General features: G+C 43.4%; 1 protein-coding gene across 1 annotated transcript in view; it reads right to left on the bottom strand.

Annotated features, from left to right (window-relative positions):
* zswim6 (zinc finger, SWIM-type containing 6) overlaps window positions 1-10643 on the bottom strand; it is a 60565-nt gene extending 49922 nt beyond the window's left edge. Inside the window, exon 1 of the mRNA XM_012869657.3 lies at window positions 9759-10643. Within this exon, the coding sequence (XP_012725111.2) occupies window positions 9759-10203 (445 nt within the window). The 5' untranslated portion in view covers window positions 10204-10643. The remainder of the gene's footprint in view (window positions 1-9758) is intronic.
* Window positions 10644-19612: the final 8969 nt, after the last annotated feature.

Raw genomic sequence — 19612 nt, 5'->3', positions numbered from 1 at the left:
TATATATATATATATCACTGAGCTATATAATACACTGGAGTGCTGATTTTGCTGAAAAACTGAAGTCACTGGCCGCCATCTTGCTACTCCCTACTCTCACAGAATCCCATAGGATTTGGTTGCAACAACAAGCAGTTTTCTGGCTGAGTGAAAACGTTTCACAGGTAATTCTACAGTCAGTGGATGTACTAACACTATCAACTACTAGGAAATTAGGTGCTGAAATATTTTACATGTTATTCATATCAAATATATATATATGTATATATAAGTATGTGTATATGTATATATGTATATATATGTATACACATATGTAAATATATGTTTTTGTATATTGTTATTTATATATTTATAAATGTTAAACATATATATTTAAATGAATAAAATGCAAAATATTTCAGCACATGACTTTCTCAGTACTTGATATTTTTAGAACATAACATAAAAGTATATGGCATTTGACATTTTAAAAGTCTTAAGCCCCCCCTGAACATGAGAAAATCCTCGTTATTCGATGCTGTAGCGCACATATTCCCTAGTTACTGGGGGGAAATAAGGAGTACCAATATGGCGGCTGGTGGCTTCAAAGCGACTCGTTCAAACAGACGGTGATTAGCACTCCAGTGTATTATATAGCTCAGTGATATATATATATATATATATATATATATATATATATATATATATATATAAAGAAAATGTTGTGTTTACACACATTTTACAACTAAAACTATTTTTAAAATAGTTTAAAAAAAACTGAAACTAAACAATTATTCCTACTGTTGCTAAAATAACAAATTTAATATTAAAGTTCTGATTATGTGATCGGTTGCACAGAGGTGAAGTTTGTAGCACTGTTGCCTTGCAGGAAGAAGGCCCTGAGTTCAAACCCTGGTTTCAACCTGGGGGTCTTCCATGTTCTCCCTGTGCATGCGTGGGTTCTCTCCGGGTACTCCAGCTTCCTCCCACAGTCCAAAAACATGTTAGGTCAACTGGTTACTCAAAAATTGCCCTTGGCTGCGTAGTACGTGCATGGTTGTTTGCCCTGCCTATCGTTGTGTTGCCCTAGGGTTTAAATTGGAAAAGCAGAAATGTTAATGTTTTTTTTATTATTATTATTTGGCGTGTGACCGCTAATGTCTTCTGGGAAGAGATTTGCATACCGTCTGTTGGTGCATGCTGGATGTGTGCCGTGATCCGACCAACAAGGCCGTGAAAACGACTGGCCGACATCATGAAGGATGAAAAGTATCTTTCATCGTCCATCTCAAGCAACAGGTGTTGACTTGTTTTCCCCATTTCTTCAGCGACCGCAACCCCCCCCCCCCAAAAAAAAAACCCAACAAGGAATCTTCCTTTGCTTCAAACGTTTAGTTCTCCTCCTGCTCTTCCTTCGTTAATTAGAAAACTGCCATCTCTGGTATCATGGTATTGTTGTGTCGTCTGTCAAATTGGCACAATCTTGTGTGTGATGTATGCTACAATGGGCGGGACTTTCTAGGAGTTCAGCAGCTGAGTTTCTCGTGAAGTATGAATAGTCTGAGCCAAAACAAACTTTGTTCTTCCCACCTCAAGAACAAAAACGAATTTCTCGGTTCTCGCGGACTATGTAACAGGCTTTCAAGCCAGGCTACATGTTCTGGCTGAGATGGCTTCCCATAAGGCAAGGGAAAGTGCCTTAGCCTTCTCTCAGGTGGCCATAAGCAGTACGTAGCAACAGGTACTCTAAGTACTCTATGCCCCATGCAGTTGGGGAAACTGGGTCACAATACGGGACCTTCTCCAGGAGTTTTACTGAAACACATTTTAAACCGAAGGAATGGTATGACAGGAATGTTAGCAGTTATAAAACTATAAAAAAAGGGGTGTGACAAGGTGGCACAGTATTAAAATGCCACAACATTGCTCAACCAAGTGAAGTCTCCCACACACAGCGCCATTTAGTTGCTGTCATCAAGTGACTTTGATGAAAATAAGAAATAAATCCTATGTATGGCGGTGTGTGGCGTAAATTTTAAACATTGAGACTCTTGCTTTAAAGTAAGAAAGGAAGCAGTGCTTGAGTTGCCTTCTTATGTCAACAGAGTCGACTAATAAAGACTTCTTTTCAGGCTAGCTAACAACCGCTAGCTAAAACTAGCGGTGAGAGTGAGATCTCTAAGCATTGCGAGAATACAGCAACTGGCTAACCGTTAGCCGCTAACAAAGCTAAAGTTGGCCCCTGCTTCATAGCTTCTTATATGCGATCAATCAAAAGGTTAATAGACAGTTTTTAATTGAGTCGGATGAGCATTTAATCCAAGTTAATCTTTAAAAGGCTGGTCAAATCTGAACTGGATCGTTCTGCACTGAACAGAGATTCTTTTAAAAACCCTACTTTGGTATTTTTGAAAACTTTATTCTACCGGTGAAACCACAAAAAGGAAAGAATTGGCTATGCTTTTGGACATCAGGAGGAGCTTAGAATGAGTCAAACATGAAAAACTTAATATATGAACTACACTGGATTATACACTGTTTACACATTCTTTAAAACACTATTATTGTGTTTTAAAGTAAATATACATTGTGTTCTCTTGTCAGCTGAGTGTATTGTTACACCTTCCAACTGTATTAAACCTTGGCACGGCAATCAAAATCTTAAATAATTCAGGAAATAGTTACTAATGGTATAAACAGTAATACATTTTAAATACCAAGTTTTTTCAAAAATAATTTTTCGTAAGGGATACTAATCAGTTGACGAGATTTGCTTACTTGAGTTTTTTTTATTATTATTATTTTACAAATGTTTCCACTTATTCAAGCTTCTCCTTTACTTCAACATCAATATATGACGACAATAACATCTTCCAGCCACTCTTGTTTAAAACCTGAAAACATCACCATCACTGGGCAGGAGAAGCAAGACACCTCAATAGAAATTAAATTGTTTTTTTCTCTCCCCAAATAAGAAATCGTGTCAATTAATGGTAGCTGGATTAATTGAGGCGGGCACAGTTGGCAGCACTGTTGCCTTGCAGCAAGAAGGTTTCAAATCCCAGCCTGGGGTCTTTCTGCATGGAGTGTGCATGTTCTCCCTGTACATGCTCGTGTTTTCTCCGGGTACTCCTGCTTCCTCCCACAGTCCAAAAACATCACCGTTAGCTTAATTGGTCTCTCCAAATTGCCCCTAGGTGTGTGTGTGTGTGTGTGTGCATGATTGTCTGTCCTGTGTGTCTCTGTGTTGCCTTGTGATGGACTGGCGACCTGTCCAGGGCGTACCCCGGCACTCGCCCAATGACCACTAGAGATAGGCCACCAAATGACCTTGCAAAGATAAGGCTGGTACAGATAAATGATGGATGGATTATTAATGAGGAACAAAAAGCACCATCATGCGGCATGGTATGCCATGAGAACAGCTTCAAGAACAAATCACGATTTATTGGCCCAATTGAGGGCAACGATAGAAAATGAGCCCCCCCCCCCCCCCTCCATCTGCCGCTCTGCTGCGGCGAACCTCCTCTGCCAGCTGAAGGTTAATGATGGAGGCAAGCGGCAGATAAATGCAGGCCAGAAAGATGCGCATGTATGTGGGAAGACAGGCCAACCACTTAGGGGCCGTTATGAGCTCATTTAAATTGTTACAACTTTCAAAACCATTTTTTAATAAATAAGGCCAAAAGAAAGAAAAAAAAAAGAAGAAATTTGACAAGTTTAAATGTTTGATCACTGGTGCCCAAAAAAATAACAATCTTAAAGACACACCTCATCCATCAGTATCATCGGTAGTCTGGATTTTTATCAACTGCAGCAAAAAATATAGTTAACAAAATGAAAAGCAAACAGCAGTAAGCACGTCAACCAGGACACTTTCATCCAGACGGACACAAAAAGAACTGGAAAAGAACTGGGCAGAACTCCCAAGTTTTCCTGACCAGCAACAAAGCTGCAGATCTACACCCACCATGCGAGTTTTTTTTTTATTATTATTATTATTTTAATTTTATGCAGGTATGCTTGCAGTAATGCAAAACCATTTTTCAAAATGGCAGCTTTCGCCAATAGCCGCTCTCAAAGCACGCGCCTGATGTTACGCCGATAAAAATTGATCTAGCAAAGCGTGGCGAGCCTTGTGCACACACACACACACACACACACACACACACACACACACACACACACACACACACACACACACACACACACACACACACACACACACACATGCACACCATTAACGCTGGCCAACCAGCTGACAGGCTGAGCGAGGTCGTCCCTCGGCACCCTCTCAGAGCTCTCTGCATGATTCAGTAGGCGCACGCCGATTCATCGATTTCTTATAAACTTGCAGATGAGAAGCAGTAATCAGTGCACAAAAAAAAATCCTTAAGCCTTCATGTAGAGCTCAGTGTGTGTGTGTGTGTGTGTGTGTGTGTGTGTTTAAACTGCTCAAGTCAGCACAGTATCTTACAACATTAATCTGAATAACAAATGTTCAACAGAAAGATAAAGTGTTCATATAGAAGTTTGAAATGTACGGAGGAGTGGTGTCGTAAAAGCTGCACCCATCACCATGGTGATCGAAGTGCATTTATAGCACTTATGTGAACTAAACTGAAATATTTTATCCACAACGCTAAAACACCAATGCCGCCCCAGTAGGTGCCCATAACATCTACATCAGGGGTCACCAACATGGTGTCCGCGGGCACCAAGAAGCCCCCCCGAGGGCCACATGTGGCGCCCACGAAGCCTGTTCTAAAAAAAAACAGCACAATCCACCAGTGAGCTGCATCTAAACCTTATTTTATTCTGTTACTCTTCCTGTTTATTCACAGTTGCATTCTTTGAATTTGTAGTTCAAAAGGTCAGTACTGGTAGCCCTTCGTACGACACAACACCAATGAAGGAGCTCTCAGACTGAAGACGGTTGGCGACATGGTGGTGCTTCCTCCATCACGGCATTGGCCTTAAGACGTCGCCCTCACAGAAGTGCTCCGGGCACATTTCACCGGCACGGTGTCGCTTCCAACATCGTACAGAGGACCTACTGGAAAACCAGAGCCTGGCCGAAGCAACGGACCGGGGAGCTCTGTGTTTTCTTGTCTTTCCCGTTTTGAGGAGCAGCCCGGGAACAACCTTGACCTTCTCTAAAGTGCAAACGGCTTTACCGTGACCCGACGGAGGAGCAGCTAGGGGTGGCAAACACATTACGCCGTATGTTTGCTCCCCGCGTATAGAAGCCTGTGTGCTGTCCTGCCCGGGTAAATATAATGTTTACATCTGGCCTTTTTTTTTTTTTTTCCCTACTAAAATAACCATGTTCGTTGCCACTGTCATCACTGCAGCCTATACTTCAGCTCACACCTATAATTCAGATGAAGCTCACAACACACTATACGGCGGTCACGTATGAACTGCGCCCGCAAACGCGTCGGCGGAGACGGCTCCAGGTTGGCAGACGTTCTCATAAACGAGCCGTCGGCTTTTCATGGGAAGCTTGTCTTTATTTCGGCAGGCAGACGCCGTTCATTTGCATACTGTTCTCCAAAAACTCAATGCAAAGTGATGCATTTAATTACGGGGGGGTTGGAGGGTGGGGGAGCTTCAACCTGCTCATGTTTGTTGCAGATAATGTGGCATCTGTAACAAAAACAGGTTTCTAATTTGTGGAAGACTATTCTGTTTTGTGTGTGTGTATACCAAGAATATTTTCAATGTCCAGACCAGTAGAGAGCGTTCTGTTGTACTTCCCTGGATGTAAAGTGAGCATCTAAATGAGCGACAGATGCACCATCAGCTTTCTGTGCGCTTGAGAACTGACACACCGAGACAAAACCCAGATACAGTTGCCCGACGACAACATTAGCGGACATACTTGTTTCCCTGGTCGTCCCATACAGGCTGAACACGGAGCCAACAGGCAATCACGCATTGGATCTCCCATTTCAGCCCAACTGTCTCCCACGGGGCGGAAAATTCAAACGTTTGCATGCATTTTACTATGATTGGTAAATGGGAAGCAAACGATTGGCGGCGGCCTTTAAACGTTTCTACGAACTGCAACGAGGATGGACATTGTAGCCAGGCTGGCGTTAAAATTTGCAAAAAACAAACCTGCACGCTGGTCTCCTGAGACTGAAACGCAACAACCTTAAAAGCTCCACAACTACTCCCACTTTTTTGACCGTTGAGCCGAACTGCCGGCTCCAATCCCCGGGGAGAATCGATCAAATGGTCTCCTCAGCATCCAATCAAGTCCTGGAGTCCTGCTAATGAGCTGCTTTTTTATTCAGGTGTGTTGAAGCAGATTTACCATCTAATAACTGCGGGACAGTGAGACCTGTGGGTGTGAGGACCCCATAGGTTCATGTTCTTTGACCATGGCCTAGTCAAAGTCCGGTTTGAGAGTCTGTGGCAAGACTTGAAGACTTCTGTTCACAGCAGCTCTCTATTCTGTGCATAGTAGGTCTGGCTCAGTCAGATTGGATAAAGAGGCCCAATTTCTGGCTCTAGGTGCGAAATACTGGTAGAGACATTACCCCCCACAAGGGTTCTAATTCACGCTACTTTGTTTGTCTATCAGATAAAATCCTGATTAAACACACGGAGGTCTATGGGTGTAACAAGAAAAGGATCAAGAGGTGTGAATACTTTTACCCGTGACACACACACACACACAGCCACACAATGTAAGGCTCAGAATAAAAGGTGTTGACAGTGCCGCGCCACAGAAACCCGTCGCTCTGAATCCTCTCTGCTTCACTGGTTTCAGATGTTGCCCTGCGATGCTCCAAACACAGGATGTGTCTCTTCGCCGTGACCCTGAACGCAAACCGAATCAGACAAGAGCACGAAAGTCGCTGCTGCTGCTGCTGCTTCTGCTGCTGCTGCGGCAGCGGCTCGCCAGACGAGCACCCTCCTCTGCTGGAGACGGAAGGCCCTCTAAAGTTGAAACGAGCTCCTGATCTGACGTTTTTGATCATTTCTAACTCTGAACCTTTTCAGGACATTATCCTCTGAAGCACAGTTTCTCCTCAGTTATCTGAGCTATGAAACATCTTGACCCCCAAGATTGAAAACAGTCTTATTTTGCTCCAAAGTTCATTTAAAAAGCAATGGATGACTCAGGAGCAGCACGCTTCCTGCTCACAGCTCGATAACAGGGCTGCAGACGGTGATGGCGGCTGTCGCCGGGGGAACGAAGCGGGCCTCGGGTCGGAGAAGCTGCCCCGCCGGCTCCGGCGAGGCAAACACGGCCGGCCGTATCTCGGCGCTGATTAGCAGCGAGCGTTTGTTGTGGGGGGGGGGGCTCGCTGAACGCCTGCGGCGCATGTGTGCCGGTTCATTTCCTCAAGGTCTGCTGTGAGAAAACCTCCCTCCTCCGGTGCGGCCCACACGTGGGGAGATTACATCTTTTATTTATCACTCCCTGGCTCTGTTATTCCAGCACATTCCGGGCCCGAGTCCAATAAGCCAAGAAGCCCTCCCTGTGTTTGTGGACTACTGTTATTCCTCTTTGGAAGACGGATGCGCCGACGCAGGGTCGCCTTTTAACGCACGTTTCTCTGTTTCTGGGAACACGGCGTATCGTGGCCGATCGTTTGCGACGACGATATCGATGTTCCATCATCCGCACGTCCTGCCCGATCACCGCCGGCTCACGCACTGACCTCTGGTGCGGGTGTGGCCGCCGAGGCCGGGGTCAGCAGAGCACGGCTGCAGGTAGAAAATATAGCAGCCTATCATTTGTTGCATCCTAGCGGTCCTTCGTGATGACGGTGCTGGGATTGCAATTCAATATAATCTGGGATCAGGAATGGGTCGGTACCACGGTACGCTGAGCTATGGGCTCAGAGCTGCTTTAGTTTTCAGTCATTCCACGTCTCCTCAGAGTCCTTTAAACGAGAAGCAAGAGAAGGCGCCGGAGTTTAGAGAGTAACTCATCGCCCCGCCCCCGCCGTGTTTGCTGCACGCCGCCGGTCAGCTGGCTGAAAGAAGGCTGCAACGCGCGAAATCAGCCGTTGCGTCACGCTACATCACGTGATACGGGTCCAGCTTGGAATGAATCGATCCGCACATATCACGCATTTAGAGATGTATGAAACTGTGGTTGCATTTAAGAAAACTGTTCATTGTTTAAACAATATTTCCATGTTTTAAATATTACACATAGTCTCATTTCGTGAGCTGGCCGTATGGTTTGCATTTATTTTGGGGGGAGGGGGGGCAATCAGATGATGGATTATCTATAAAACAACATAAAAATAGTTTGTTTGGTCATAAATTATTTAATCAAAACCGTCCTAAGGTCTGTTGACCTCACTTTAGGCTCGGACGGGTTCAGACCGGGTCGGACCGCGACGAAACTCAAAGGCTGTCTGAGTCTGTTGGCATGAAAGACGCACGGATCAAGCTTTTCCAGGCCGATGCCGATATTTCTGCTCCTCAGGTCCGGACCCTCTGGCTCTAACCCGAGGATGGCGGCGCGTTAAACAGAAGAAAAAAAAAAGGGTTCAGACCCGATCAACAGAAAGCGTAGGAAATAAGCAACATCACCACCGATACATTTCTCTAGCCTTCTGACTCTGACCCCAGGGCTGGTCGGGGCATCTCTCTCTTTGAAATCTTTCAACCGGCAGCCAGCCGATCAGCTGCACTCCTGTTATGTCATCAAACCAGATCCACACAAAGCAGCTATTTTTTTTTTCTTCCTCCCCCACTTTCTTTTTAAAGTAGTACTTTATAAAAAAAAAAACAATAGATAAAAAGAGACTCTTGCTTCCTTGCAGAGCTGCGCTGCTATGGGCACCGTGAATGTGTTGGTGAAACACACAACACACGTCTTGCCTGCTTTCTTAGAGGGGGGGGGGGGGGGTACACACAAAGCACCTCTGATTCATGCCACTGAACGCCTGCAGTTGTCAAACACAAGCGCACAGGTGTCTGTTCCTGTTCCACACGCTGTCAGGGAGGTATGAACAAGCAGACATATGATAACCCCCAGGGCTTGGTCTCATCCCCCCCCCCCCCCCCCCCCTCTCACCCTGGTAGGAAGGAGAGGACGTTTACTTGAGCGCTAGAAACATTCCAGGCACTTCCCCAGATCTAATTTTACAACCCAAACAGAGCATATTTGACTTGTCCGCAGTTCAGCGCCGCGGCCCCGCGTCCGCTGACCAAACCGTCCTGCGCTGACGGACGGAGCCACAATGCATTTTTAATTCTCACCGAACAGAACAACTCATTCAAATGTTAATGTGTCATCCGAGACCCGCCCTGCACACTTCCCTTATTACTCAGTAGTTTTACATTTATTGTCTAATGCTGATTTTCACATGTCAGACGGTGATGGGGGTCAGAAATAAAACTACAGCTAACCCTGAAAGCCCACTGGAAGCTTTCGCTATGCGTTGCTTACACGGGTTTGTGTCACGTACGGTAAATCCGAGGTGTTTATTTGAATTGTGGCCAAGTTTCGCAGTGGGCTCTCTGGAGTGGGGGGAAGCTTTGAAGCCACGGCTTGGTTTCGAAGCTTTTCAAATTCCCACCGGCCCTGAACTAAACAGGATTTAAATGCCCCGGCCACACATTCCCATTCATGCGCCCAGCCGGTTTAAAGCCCCTTTGTCTCGTTTTTTTTCTCCCCCCTCTCCTGTCACTTTATCTGTGTGCGTGGATCACCGATCCCCACTACGATCATCCCGTTGTTTCCCCACGGTGCTGATCCAACCCCCCCACACACACACACACACACACACGCACACACTCACCGACTTGCAGTACGTTGTCCACGCAGCCGCTCTCCAGCAGAGCGATGCCCCGTCGGAACGGCAGCCGCGTCTCATCGGCGCTCTCGCCGCCACTTCCGACCTCCTCTCCGCCGCCGCCGCCGCCGCCGGCGTTGAACGACGAGTACATGCAGATTTCCCGTTCGCTCCTCGGGAAGGACCAGTACACGATCCGCCTCTGGACGGGCTCCGGGATCCGCTCGAAGCGCTCCTCCACCCGCTGGAACGGCCACTTCTCCGCCACTCTCCGCGCCGCGATGTCCAGCAGAGACTCCGGGCTCTGGGTCCGGCTCGGCTCGCCCTGGGCGGCCGCCGAGCCGCCGCACAGAGCCCCCGCGGCCCGCTGGCCTTGCCGACATGTCGCGCCGTAGCCCTGTCTACAGCAGAGGCGCTTGGCCGGGGGCGGCTGTACGCGCTCCGCCATCATAGCTCCGCTCTCTCGCAGCACCGGAGGAAGTCAGCGCACCATATGAAGCGGATGGTGGAAAGAAAAGGTTACCCCGGGTTGGATTGTTGGCCGTGCGAAGCCAAATCATCCTTTTATGGAAACATGGGGGCAGGGCTTTTCCGAGCTTGTCAAACCCCTTTGTTGACAATCTGAGCGAAGGCGGGGTCTGTTTGGTTTGTCCTGCGCTGCGAGGAGAGAGAGAGAGGGAGAGAAATTACCTTATTCTTTTGTCTGCAACACCCGGAGATCCGAACGCGAAAAAAAGAAATAAAGCTTTTTAAAAAGCGATTGTCGTTAAAAATGGAGGAGTTTTTTTCAGGCGAAGTTTGAAGCCGGTGGGAAGAGAGAGAGCGCTCTTTGTCTGGCATCGAGCTGGACGCTGAGTGGCTCTGGGCGGTTATCGGCCTGTCAACACTGGAGCCTCGTGGTTTAAGGGGGAGGGGGCAGTGAACGCAGCACCGGCCTGTGACATTTACGCTCCACTGGAATGTGAAACGTTTCAAGAAAATTACGCATCATTATGGGGGAGGTATGGAGGCCCGTTTGTGCCACTGAAAACAAAAGCATGCCACCGAGGATGGCGTAGATAGACTAATATTCATAATCATGACAATAATGCGTTGGTCAAAAGCGAACATAACTAATTCGATTTGCAAGAAGAAAAGGGGAATATGTGTTTCACACATTGTGGCGGAATTTTTTTTTTTAAACTTCAACTTTGATGTCAGCGGCAGGGTACAGCTCACATACAGTGAGGGTACAGTTTGACTTTGAGACCTTCACCAGAATATCTTCACCCTCCTCTGTCTGCCCCGTTCTCGTCTGTTCACTTTTGAATAAAGGTCTTGAAGTCTTTAAAGAGATTTCTTATCTTTGATTTCATGAATTTCATCATATCTTGGTTATACATGGTCTATTCTTTAGAAAGTGCAATAAAATAGTTTCATCTTACATTTGATTTAACACACTTTTTTTTTTTTTTACATCTTTTATGTCATTTATCTCTAATAAAATTTTAGAAAATTAATTTTCCTTTATGCTATAAAATTACACTTAACAAACATATAATACCTTTCAGTTTAATTAATCAAATATTTTACTATTTTTCCTCTGTAAAGCAAAATTACATTGTCGCTGGGTAATCTTTCATTTTTTCCATCTTGTCATAAGGTGATTTGAAGGAAGTCAAAATAAAAAAAAAAAAGGTTTTCTGTGGTATCCTGCAGTGGAAATCCCTACTTCACTGCCCAGCTGTTTTATTGTCAGCATACATTTGTTGGTGAAGAAATAGAAACTTCTGGATTGAATCTTCAAAGATCTCCCTTTTAAATATCTAAATAAATATTCCAGGAAAATGAATTTTGTTGTTTATTTTTCTACTATAAAAGTTAGAAAAAATATGGTCAATATGGTTCACACACAAACACACACACACACACACACACACACACACACACACACACACACACACACACACTATATATATATTTGTGTATATATATATATATATATATATATATATATATATATATATATATATATATATATATATATATATTACCTTTGAAGTTGCATCTAATACTTGGTATTTGTACATTCATATTAAATTAATTAGAATATGCATTCTGAGGCTCATTTGTCAGATTAAAAGAACCTTTTGAAAATAACCTTAGACATTAGCTGTATGCGTCAAGAAAAACTTGGTGAAAATTAATGAATTGGGTTACATATATAAAGTATTTTCTTTCAATAGTATTCTAATTGATCACATCTATTTTTATATGTAATCACAAAATCAAATAAGCTAGACCAGTTAGAGATGCGGTACCAAACAATACACTTCACCATAAACATTGTTGCATTTAATTGCAGCAATTTAAACTGCTCTGGCAGTTGGTATTTTGCTATATTCCAATATAATATTCCATTTAAAGTAGGTGAAAAGCAATGTTTTGCTAATATATTTAATATTATTATAGATTTAATTGCTTATTAATGTTACTTAATAATAATAAGTAATCCAGCTTCTAACATGTACTGCTATACTTAAAACATTTTTACATCAACAGCTTTACATAGTAGAGACTAATGTGGGCTGCAGCATGGATTGGACTATATGATTTAATCCATACACCAAATGTAAACAGAGCCTGTTTGCTTAATATTAGGCTGTCCATTCTGAAATTCATCGATGGACCCTGCATTCGAGTCCGGCTTGGTACTGAGGCTTTTAAATGCCCTCAGGCTTTACTTTGTGAATCTTCCCAGCATAGAAACAAGACACATGCTCCAGATTTATCGACTAATGGTTGGAGCCATGTTGAATGTTTTACCACTCAGAGGAGCATGCACAATATCTACTACATAGAAAAGCATCATAACTGTATGAGCTTTATAGTACATTGGCCTGAAACATCCATTCCTAATTCTCAGAAGGCTACATTCGTAATGAATCCCCTTCTACATGCAACACAATGTTTACAGTTCTTCTTTCTGACGTCTAATACATATGGTTTAATCTGACGTTAAATTCAGATTATGGAACTTTAAGTAAACTGTTTGACATTTTACAAAAACTGCTGGTAGCACAAAAACTATTAACCCCACTGAACATCCAAGGGCAACAGGACGAAATTCCTGTAGTATTCAAACTAATTTTTAATCTCCTTTTCAAAGGGTTGACATTCTACCAGGTACACCCTGGACAGGTCACCAGTACATCGCGAGGCATGTGGGAATCTTTGTAATTAAAAAAAATCACCATTACATGGCTTTCAATGAGTAAGACAGTCAGGCCAAATACATGTGAAACCTGCAAAGGACAGACTGCAAGCAGGCCAGGAAGCAAGGATAGATGGATGGATGGATGGATGGATGGATGGATGGATGGATGGATGGATGGATGGATGGATGGATGGATGGATGGATGGATGGATGGATGGATGGATGGATGGATGGATGGATGGAGTTTTTCATTTCAACAAGTAGATAGGGTTGGTGTTGTGTTGTACAAAGCACGGGACCGTGCCCAAAGGTCTTTTAATTCAGGTTAGTTTATTTATACAGCCCTGAATCCCAACACGTATCGTCTCAAGGCACTTTACAGGAAAAACTCAATTCAGCCCATCCTACAGAAAGATTCCAAATGAAACACATACATTTCAAATTGTTCCTAGTTATCAAACAATGCAGTCAAGTTCAGATTACTATTCAAATTGGCTAAACATGTCCTATCCAAGCAAATCCAGCTGACTGCGTCAGCTACAAGTCAAGTCATTGACTTGCAGCATTCGTTCCTGAATGAGCATGTTGCCACAGTGGAAAGTCGTCAGCATTGTGTCGTTGACTCTGCAGCAATCCCTCAGGCTCAGTGTGGACAGCCATCTACTATGACCTAGTGGGAGTTTTAGAAGACAGAGATTATAGACAAACAGCAAACACGAGCACTGATGCTGGAGTACATTGTACGTTAAAAAAACTGAAAAGATAATGGCAGTATACCAGCTCCGTTTTTGGCTTCATCTTAGAGAGGAACACGGCTAAACACACAAGCTCTGAGACCGTTTTCAAGTCTACAGGATGAAAAAGAGCACATGCAGTTATTTGTAATAAAAGGTCAATAGGAATAAAGAATAAGACAGGGTTAAACTCAGATAGACACAGCCAAGCCATCATCTATAGAAGGAGCTCAACTGATGTCCCCCTCCAGGATGCTGTCAAAGTTCAACAGAACACCAGGCCAGATGTAGCTACTATGAAAAGGAAATAACTGAGAGAGAACACCAACTTAAAAGTTGAAATGACATCAAATGAACCAGATTTGGAGAGTAGTAGGAGAATGTAGCAGAGTGAAGGAAAGTGGTCATTATGTCCTTCAGCAGCCTAAGGCTAGAGCATCATAACTACAGAGATTGCAGGGTGTCTTCCTCATTGACTAAAACTAGGAGTTGGCTCCACCAGAGAGGAGCCTGATTACTAAAATATCTGCGACTGATTCTACTTTTAGAAACTCTAGGAACCTGTAGCGAATCGACAGTCTGAGAGCAAAGGGTTCTGTTAGGAACACACAGAACAATCAGATATCTGATGCACGGTGGAGCTCGATTATCAAGGGCTTTTAATGTGAGAAGGAGAATAGTTTTATTTTTAACATACATGTGGTCAGTAAAGCACAGAAGATTCAAAATGGAAATCCTCAAACACAGCACCGTTTGATGACTGCACACAAAACTCACCAATAAAAGGACAAAACAACATATTCTTAAAACCGAAGACCTCTCCTCCCCCCCGCCTGTCCTCGTGGGGCTGCGCTGTGCGTTGAGTAAAAGAAATAAACTCGCTTTATTCAAAGAAGTGGTTACCCCCTTTTTTTTTTTCTTTATCAGCACCAAGGGAACATTTTCAGAGACAATTCCGAGCAGTTCCACTGAACATAAAGACAACATTATCTTTCAGTATAATGAGTTTATCTGTGGTTTTCACTTCCATTTACAGTACCACCTGCTGCTGCTGCAGGACAGCATTATCACCAGCCTCATTTCAGCACACTCGCTCCATGCTGCGTAAATGATTTAGGCCCCCATGTTGGAAATCTCGACTGTTGTCTCATTTTACCCTGCAGACAGCTCAGGAGAAGCGCAGTAATGACTGAGCCTATTCACTCAGCATGGTGGAAACAGTTGGAGGGCTGGGAGACGGCAGCACAGACACACGTATCCAGCCAGCTCCGATAAAGAGCTGTCTTCTTAGGCTGACTTTGTGGTGTTTGGATGGATCCCTTTCATACTGTATCAAATAAAAATGTCTGCCTTTCATTATGAGAATGAGGTTCCAATCTTTCAACTGGCATCGAGCATAAATTCAATTAAAAGACAGATTTTAAACGCTGTTGTTGTCGTCGTCGCTTTGTCCTTTGCTGTTCTGCTCAGATCAAACTTTTTCAATGCGTGCGGATCCCAGGAAACACATCCTCGAGAATTCACAGTTTTTAGTGTTCTGAAACCGTGTTTTCTAACTTGGCCTCAAACATCAACATTGTACTGGATGAATTGTCAAGAATTTTGTTGCAGTGATCACAATATACATTGTGAGACAACAGGATACGTTGGCCCCGGGTTCTTTTGTGGCCTCGACAGAGTTTCCGGAGGAGCGACTTACTTTTCAAATCTTTTTCACTTTAATTTGCTTAAATTGACAATAAACAATTCACAAGTTTTTTTTTGATACAATAAATATAATAAGTTGTCTTAAAGCCCCTCTCAGACCTGCATTTTCAACTTTCTGGCATTCTTTTCAATTCAGTTTTATTTATATAGCGCCAATTCACAACACGTCATCTCAAGGCAATTTACAAAGTCAATTTCAATCAAATCACACAGACAGATTGGTCAAAAAGTTTCCTATCAAAGGAAACCCAGCAGGTTGCATCAAGTCTTAACAAGCAGCATTCATTTCTCCTGAAAGAGTGTAGAGCCACAGTGGACAGTTGCCTGCATTGTTGATGGCTTTGCAGCAATACCGCATACTGAGCATGCATGAAGCGACAGTGGAGAGGAAAACCTCCAGCAGAACCAGGCTCAGTGTGAACGGCCATCTGCCTCGATCGACTGGTGGTTAGAGAAGACAGAGCAGAGACACAACAAGAGAGACAAACAAGCACAAAAACAGACATTGATCCAGGAATCCTTCTATGTTATATGGTAAAAGCAGATGATCTGTCTCCCCTGGATAGTGTCACAGCTAACAGAACACCAGACCAGGTGTACCTGCCGTTCTCTATGAATAGAAAAATGACAGAGGACAAAAAGTTAAGAGTTGAAATAACAAAAAGCAATGCAAATTATAGAACAGTAGGAGATCTCAGCAGAGTAAGAAAAATAGACCCTGATGTCCTCCATATTATTTCCATCTTGCTTTTATTCTGTTTTTATTTTCCTATATTTTAATCATGTAAAGCACTTTGCATTGCCTTTGTACTGAAATGGGATATACAAATAAATTTGCCTGGCCTTGCCTTGCATTGCCTAAATATACAGGACTGTCTCAGAAAACTATACTAGTAGGCTATTCAACTAATTACTTGAATCGTCTAATTAACTCGAAACACTGCAGGGTTTCCTGAGCCTTGAAAAACACTCAGCTTGGTTCAGTAAACTAAATCACAAGTATGGTAGTGGTTAAGAGACGACATAAGATTCTCACAGTAACTGGTGTACTGACCATGGCATTACTGTCCTTGATTGGCCTGCCAATTCCCCTGACCTGAACCCCATAGAGAATTTGTGGGGTATTGTGAAGAAGAAGCTGAAAGACACCAGAGCCAACAATGCAAATGAGCTAAAGGCCGCTATTGAAGCATCCTGGGCATCCATAACACCTCAGCAATGCCACAGGCTGATTGCCTCCATGCCACGCCGCATTGATGCAGTAATCTGTGCAAAAGGATTCCCACCCAAGTACTGAGTGCATTAATGGACATTTTCAAATGTTTGATTTTTTTTTTGCTGTTATATATATTTTTTTTTACTTGGTCTGAGGAAATATTCTAATATTTTGAGATAGGATTTTTGAGTTTTCTTCAGCTGTAAGCCATAATCAGCAATATTAAAACAATAAAAGGCTTGCGATATTTCAGTTGATTTGTAATGAATCCAGAATGTATGACATTTCATGTATTTTAATTGCATTACAGAAAATAAAGAACTTTATCACAACATTCTAATTTTCTGAGACAGTGCTGTATAGCAGCATAACTACAGAAATAGCTCAGCCTCTCTAACCATATGCTTTTTTTAAAAGGAATTTTTAAGGGTAGTATTAAAAGTAGACAGGGTGCCTGCCTCACTAACCAAACCTGAGAGTTAGTTCTCCAAGAGTAAAAAAAAAATTCTGAATATCAGGGTTAATCTTTTATCTCCACCCTTTTCCCTAGTTTTCTGTTTATCCACATTTTTCCCAGTCATGGCTATCCTTTTTTTCATACATTTTCAGGGCATCTGTATCATGCTAAAAATCATGAAATCCTCTTCAGGTCCAGTTGATATTCTCCTGACTTCTTTGTTCCTGAAAGTTTTTTGACCTGACTGGCTCCTGCCTTCTGGATATTATTATTCTGTTCCTCCTTCTCCGTAAATTGTTTTAAACATAAACAGCGTTTCCTAAAGAGTCCACTGACATCAGACACTGGGGGAATTTACCATTTTAGTTTTGTTGGACCCTTCAGCAACCTTTGACGCTGTCGATTACACCATTTCAAATCAACAAACTTCACAGTAAGGTGGTGATATCTGGCACTGTTTTAGTTGTTTAGAGCGTGTCTTTTAAATATATGCTTCATCAAATCAGAATCTACTTATCTCATACGTGGAGTACCACAAGGATCTGTTTGAACATTTTCACCCACGTGGACAGATCATTAATAACTTTCAGAATCACTTTAATATAGCTGGCATTCATTTGTGCCACACCTTCAGACATTCTTTGAACTGTCTGAATTACTTGACGGCGTAAAAGTAATTACACTCTGGTTTAAAAAACTAAACACCCTTCCAATGAACTGAGATGACAGAGCTTTGTTCATTTGCCCCGGGGAACATTGTTCCTCTGATCAGGCAACAGATCGGGGGGTTTTGAACTACGCCATCAAGGCCAACTTCAGGAAATCAGGTGCTTTCTACCGATCGATGCGTCTTGACAGTCGCTCAAAGCAACTTGTCTAAAAATATGTTGGTCATTTGAGAAACATTTCCAAGTTAAAAAGGTTTATGTCAAAACAGGAACCTGAGATGATTATTCACGTTTTATGTCCTTGTAACGCACTATTCACATTCATCAACAAAGCAATTCCCTAATTACCTACAGTCGGCCAAAAACTGCTGCCAGACTCTTAACTGGAACAGGAAGAAGAGTTCCCATCAGTCCAGTTTTAATGTCTTTGCACAGCTTACACATTCATTTTAGAATTCATTTTAAAATGCTGACTTTAACTTTCAAGGCCCTTCAGTGTCACGTTGGAGGGAAGTTTCCTGGGCCACAGGCAGAACCACAAGCGGGACGCAGAAGAATGAATAAGAGTTGCTTTATTTTTAAAGATGAAAATCAGAATGGAGAACGTTAGTCGGGGCCGGACTTTGGGTTTCAAGGAGGCTTTTTGATCTTCTGGAGGAGAAGAGAGAGTCCTGTAGAAATGACAATGGTGTTGGAGGTTGGATCGGAAGGCTTACTGTGACGTGAATGAAAACACAGCATGAAAGGGTTGTGATCCTGATGGGGAATCCTGTAACTGGAGAGGATGAGGAGTAGGGCTGGTGAGATCTGAGCTGCGGTGGAGAGAGGTGGCGGAGAGCTGGCAGGCTGGAGGAAGTCAAGTCGAATGAGCTCCCGATGGCCGGGGGAGCAGAAGGAAGGACCAGAGGTAGAGCTGTTAGTGTGGGACCGGCCAAACCAAAGGTATCCCAGGAATATCCAGAGAAAAGCATCCTGGAGACACAAACAAGGTAGCAGAGCTGGACTTGAAAGTGAGTCAAAATGATTCAAGACTAAGACAGGGAGAACAGACTCAGAGGGTTTGTGGTACCAAATATGCAGAACCATCAGGCAGAGAGTGATGGTTTCAGGCATTGCATTTTAAATCTAGCTCAACTCTTAGCATCTCACACAACGTCAAAAGGAAGAGAAACCATCCACTTAAATCTGAACCTCTAATCGCACCCAATCAGCTTCCCTTTTCATGAGCTGAAAGTTCCTCTCTGGTGGTCGTTTACAGTCCACAGTGTGGGGTAGGGATTGTCTTACCTAAGCCTGTGCTAACAGTGAAAGAAGTACTCATACAGGGTTTCCGGTGGTTACATCAAATTAGGATTCTTCAGTCAAATTCACCTTGCTTCCCTGTAGAAACTCGACCACCGATCGCAGGAACAAGGCCGTTTCAGTTCAGGTGCAGGTTGTTAAAGTCACAACTTTGGCTTTGTCCATTGGTAGGCGAAGCCACGGACAGCGTGAAAAGTACAGGAGGTTTGGATGGACATGCCACTGAGGAACGTGATCATGCATACACAGACAAAAACAAGAAACGTAGAAAACCTCCGAACCTGTTCAACAAATTACAGACAATTAGCTGCCAAAAACAACAGCAGCAACAGTGCCAGAAATAGGGCGTATAAGAGATCCACGCTTTAACCTATCCAGACGTACGTGCCCACCTGACTCCAACACCTTCGCAGCGAACAGCATTCAGGCCAATAATGTCCAGGTACTCTGGCATGAAGAATGCTTTGGGCGTCCCATTACCGTGACTTCTATGTATAGACTCTCTGCTGAGTTAGAATGGCTGGTGAGGGTGATAATGACACTCTGGCTCTCTCCTGGGGATAATCACGCACACTCAAAC

Source organism: Fundulus heteroclitus, chromosome 8 (genome assembly GCF_011125445.2).
Source record: "Fundulus heteroclitus isolate FHET01 chromosome 8, MU-UCD_Fhet_4.1, whole genome shotgun sequence".
Lineage (NCBI taxonomy): Eukaryota > Metazoa > Chordata > Actinopteri > Cyprinodontiformes > Fundulidae > Fundulus > Fundulus heteroclitus.
The sequence above is the reverse complement of the archived record's forward strand: the minus strand, read 5'-3'. Positions and strand labels throughout refer to the sequence as shown.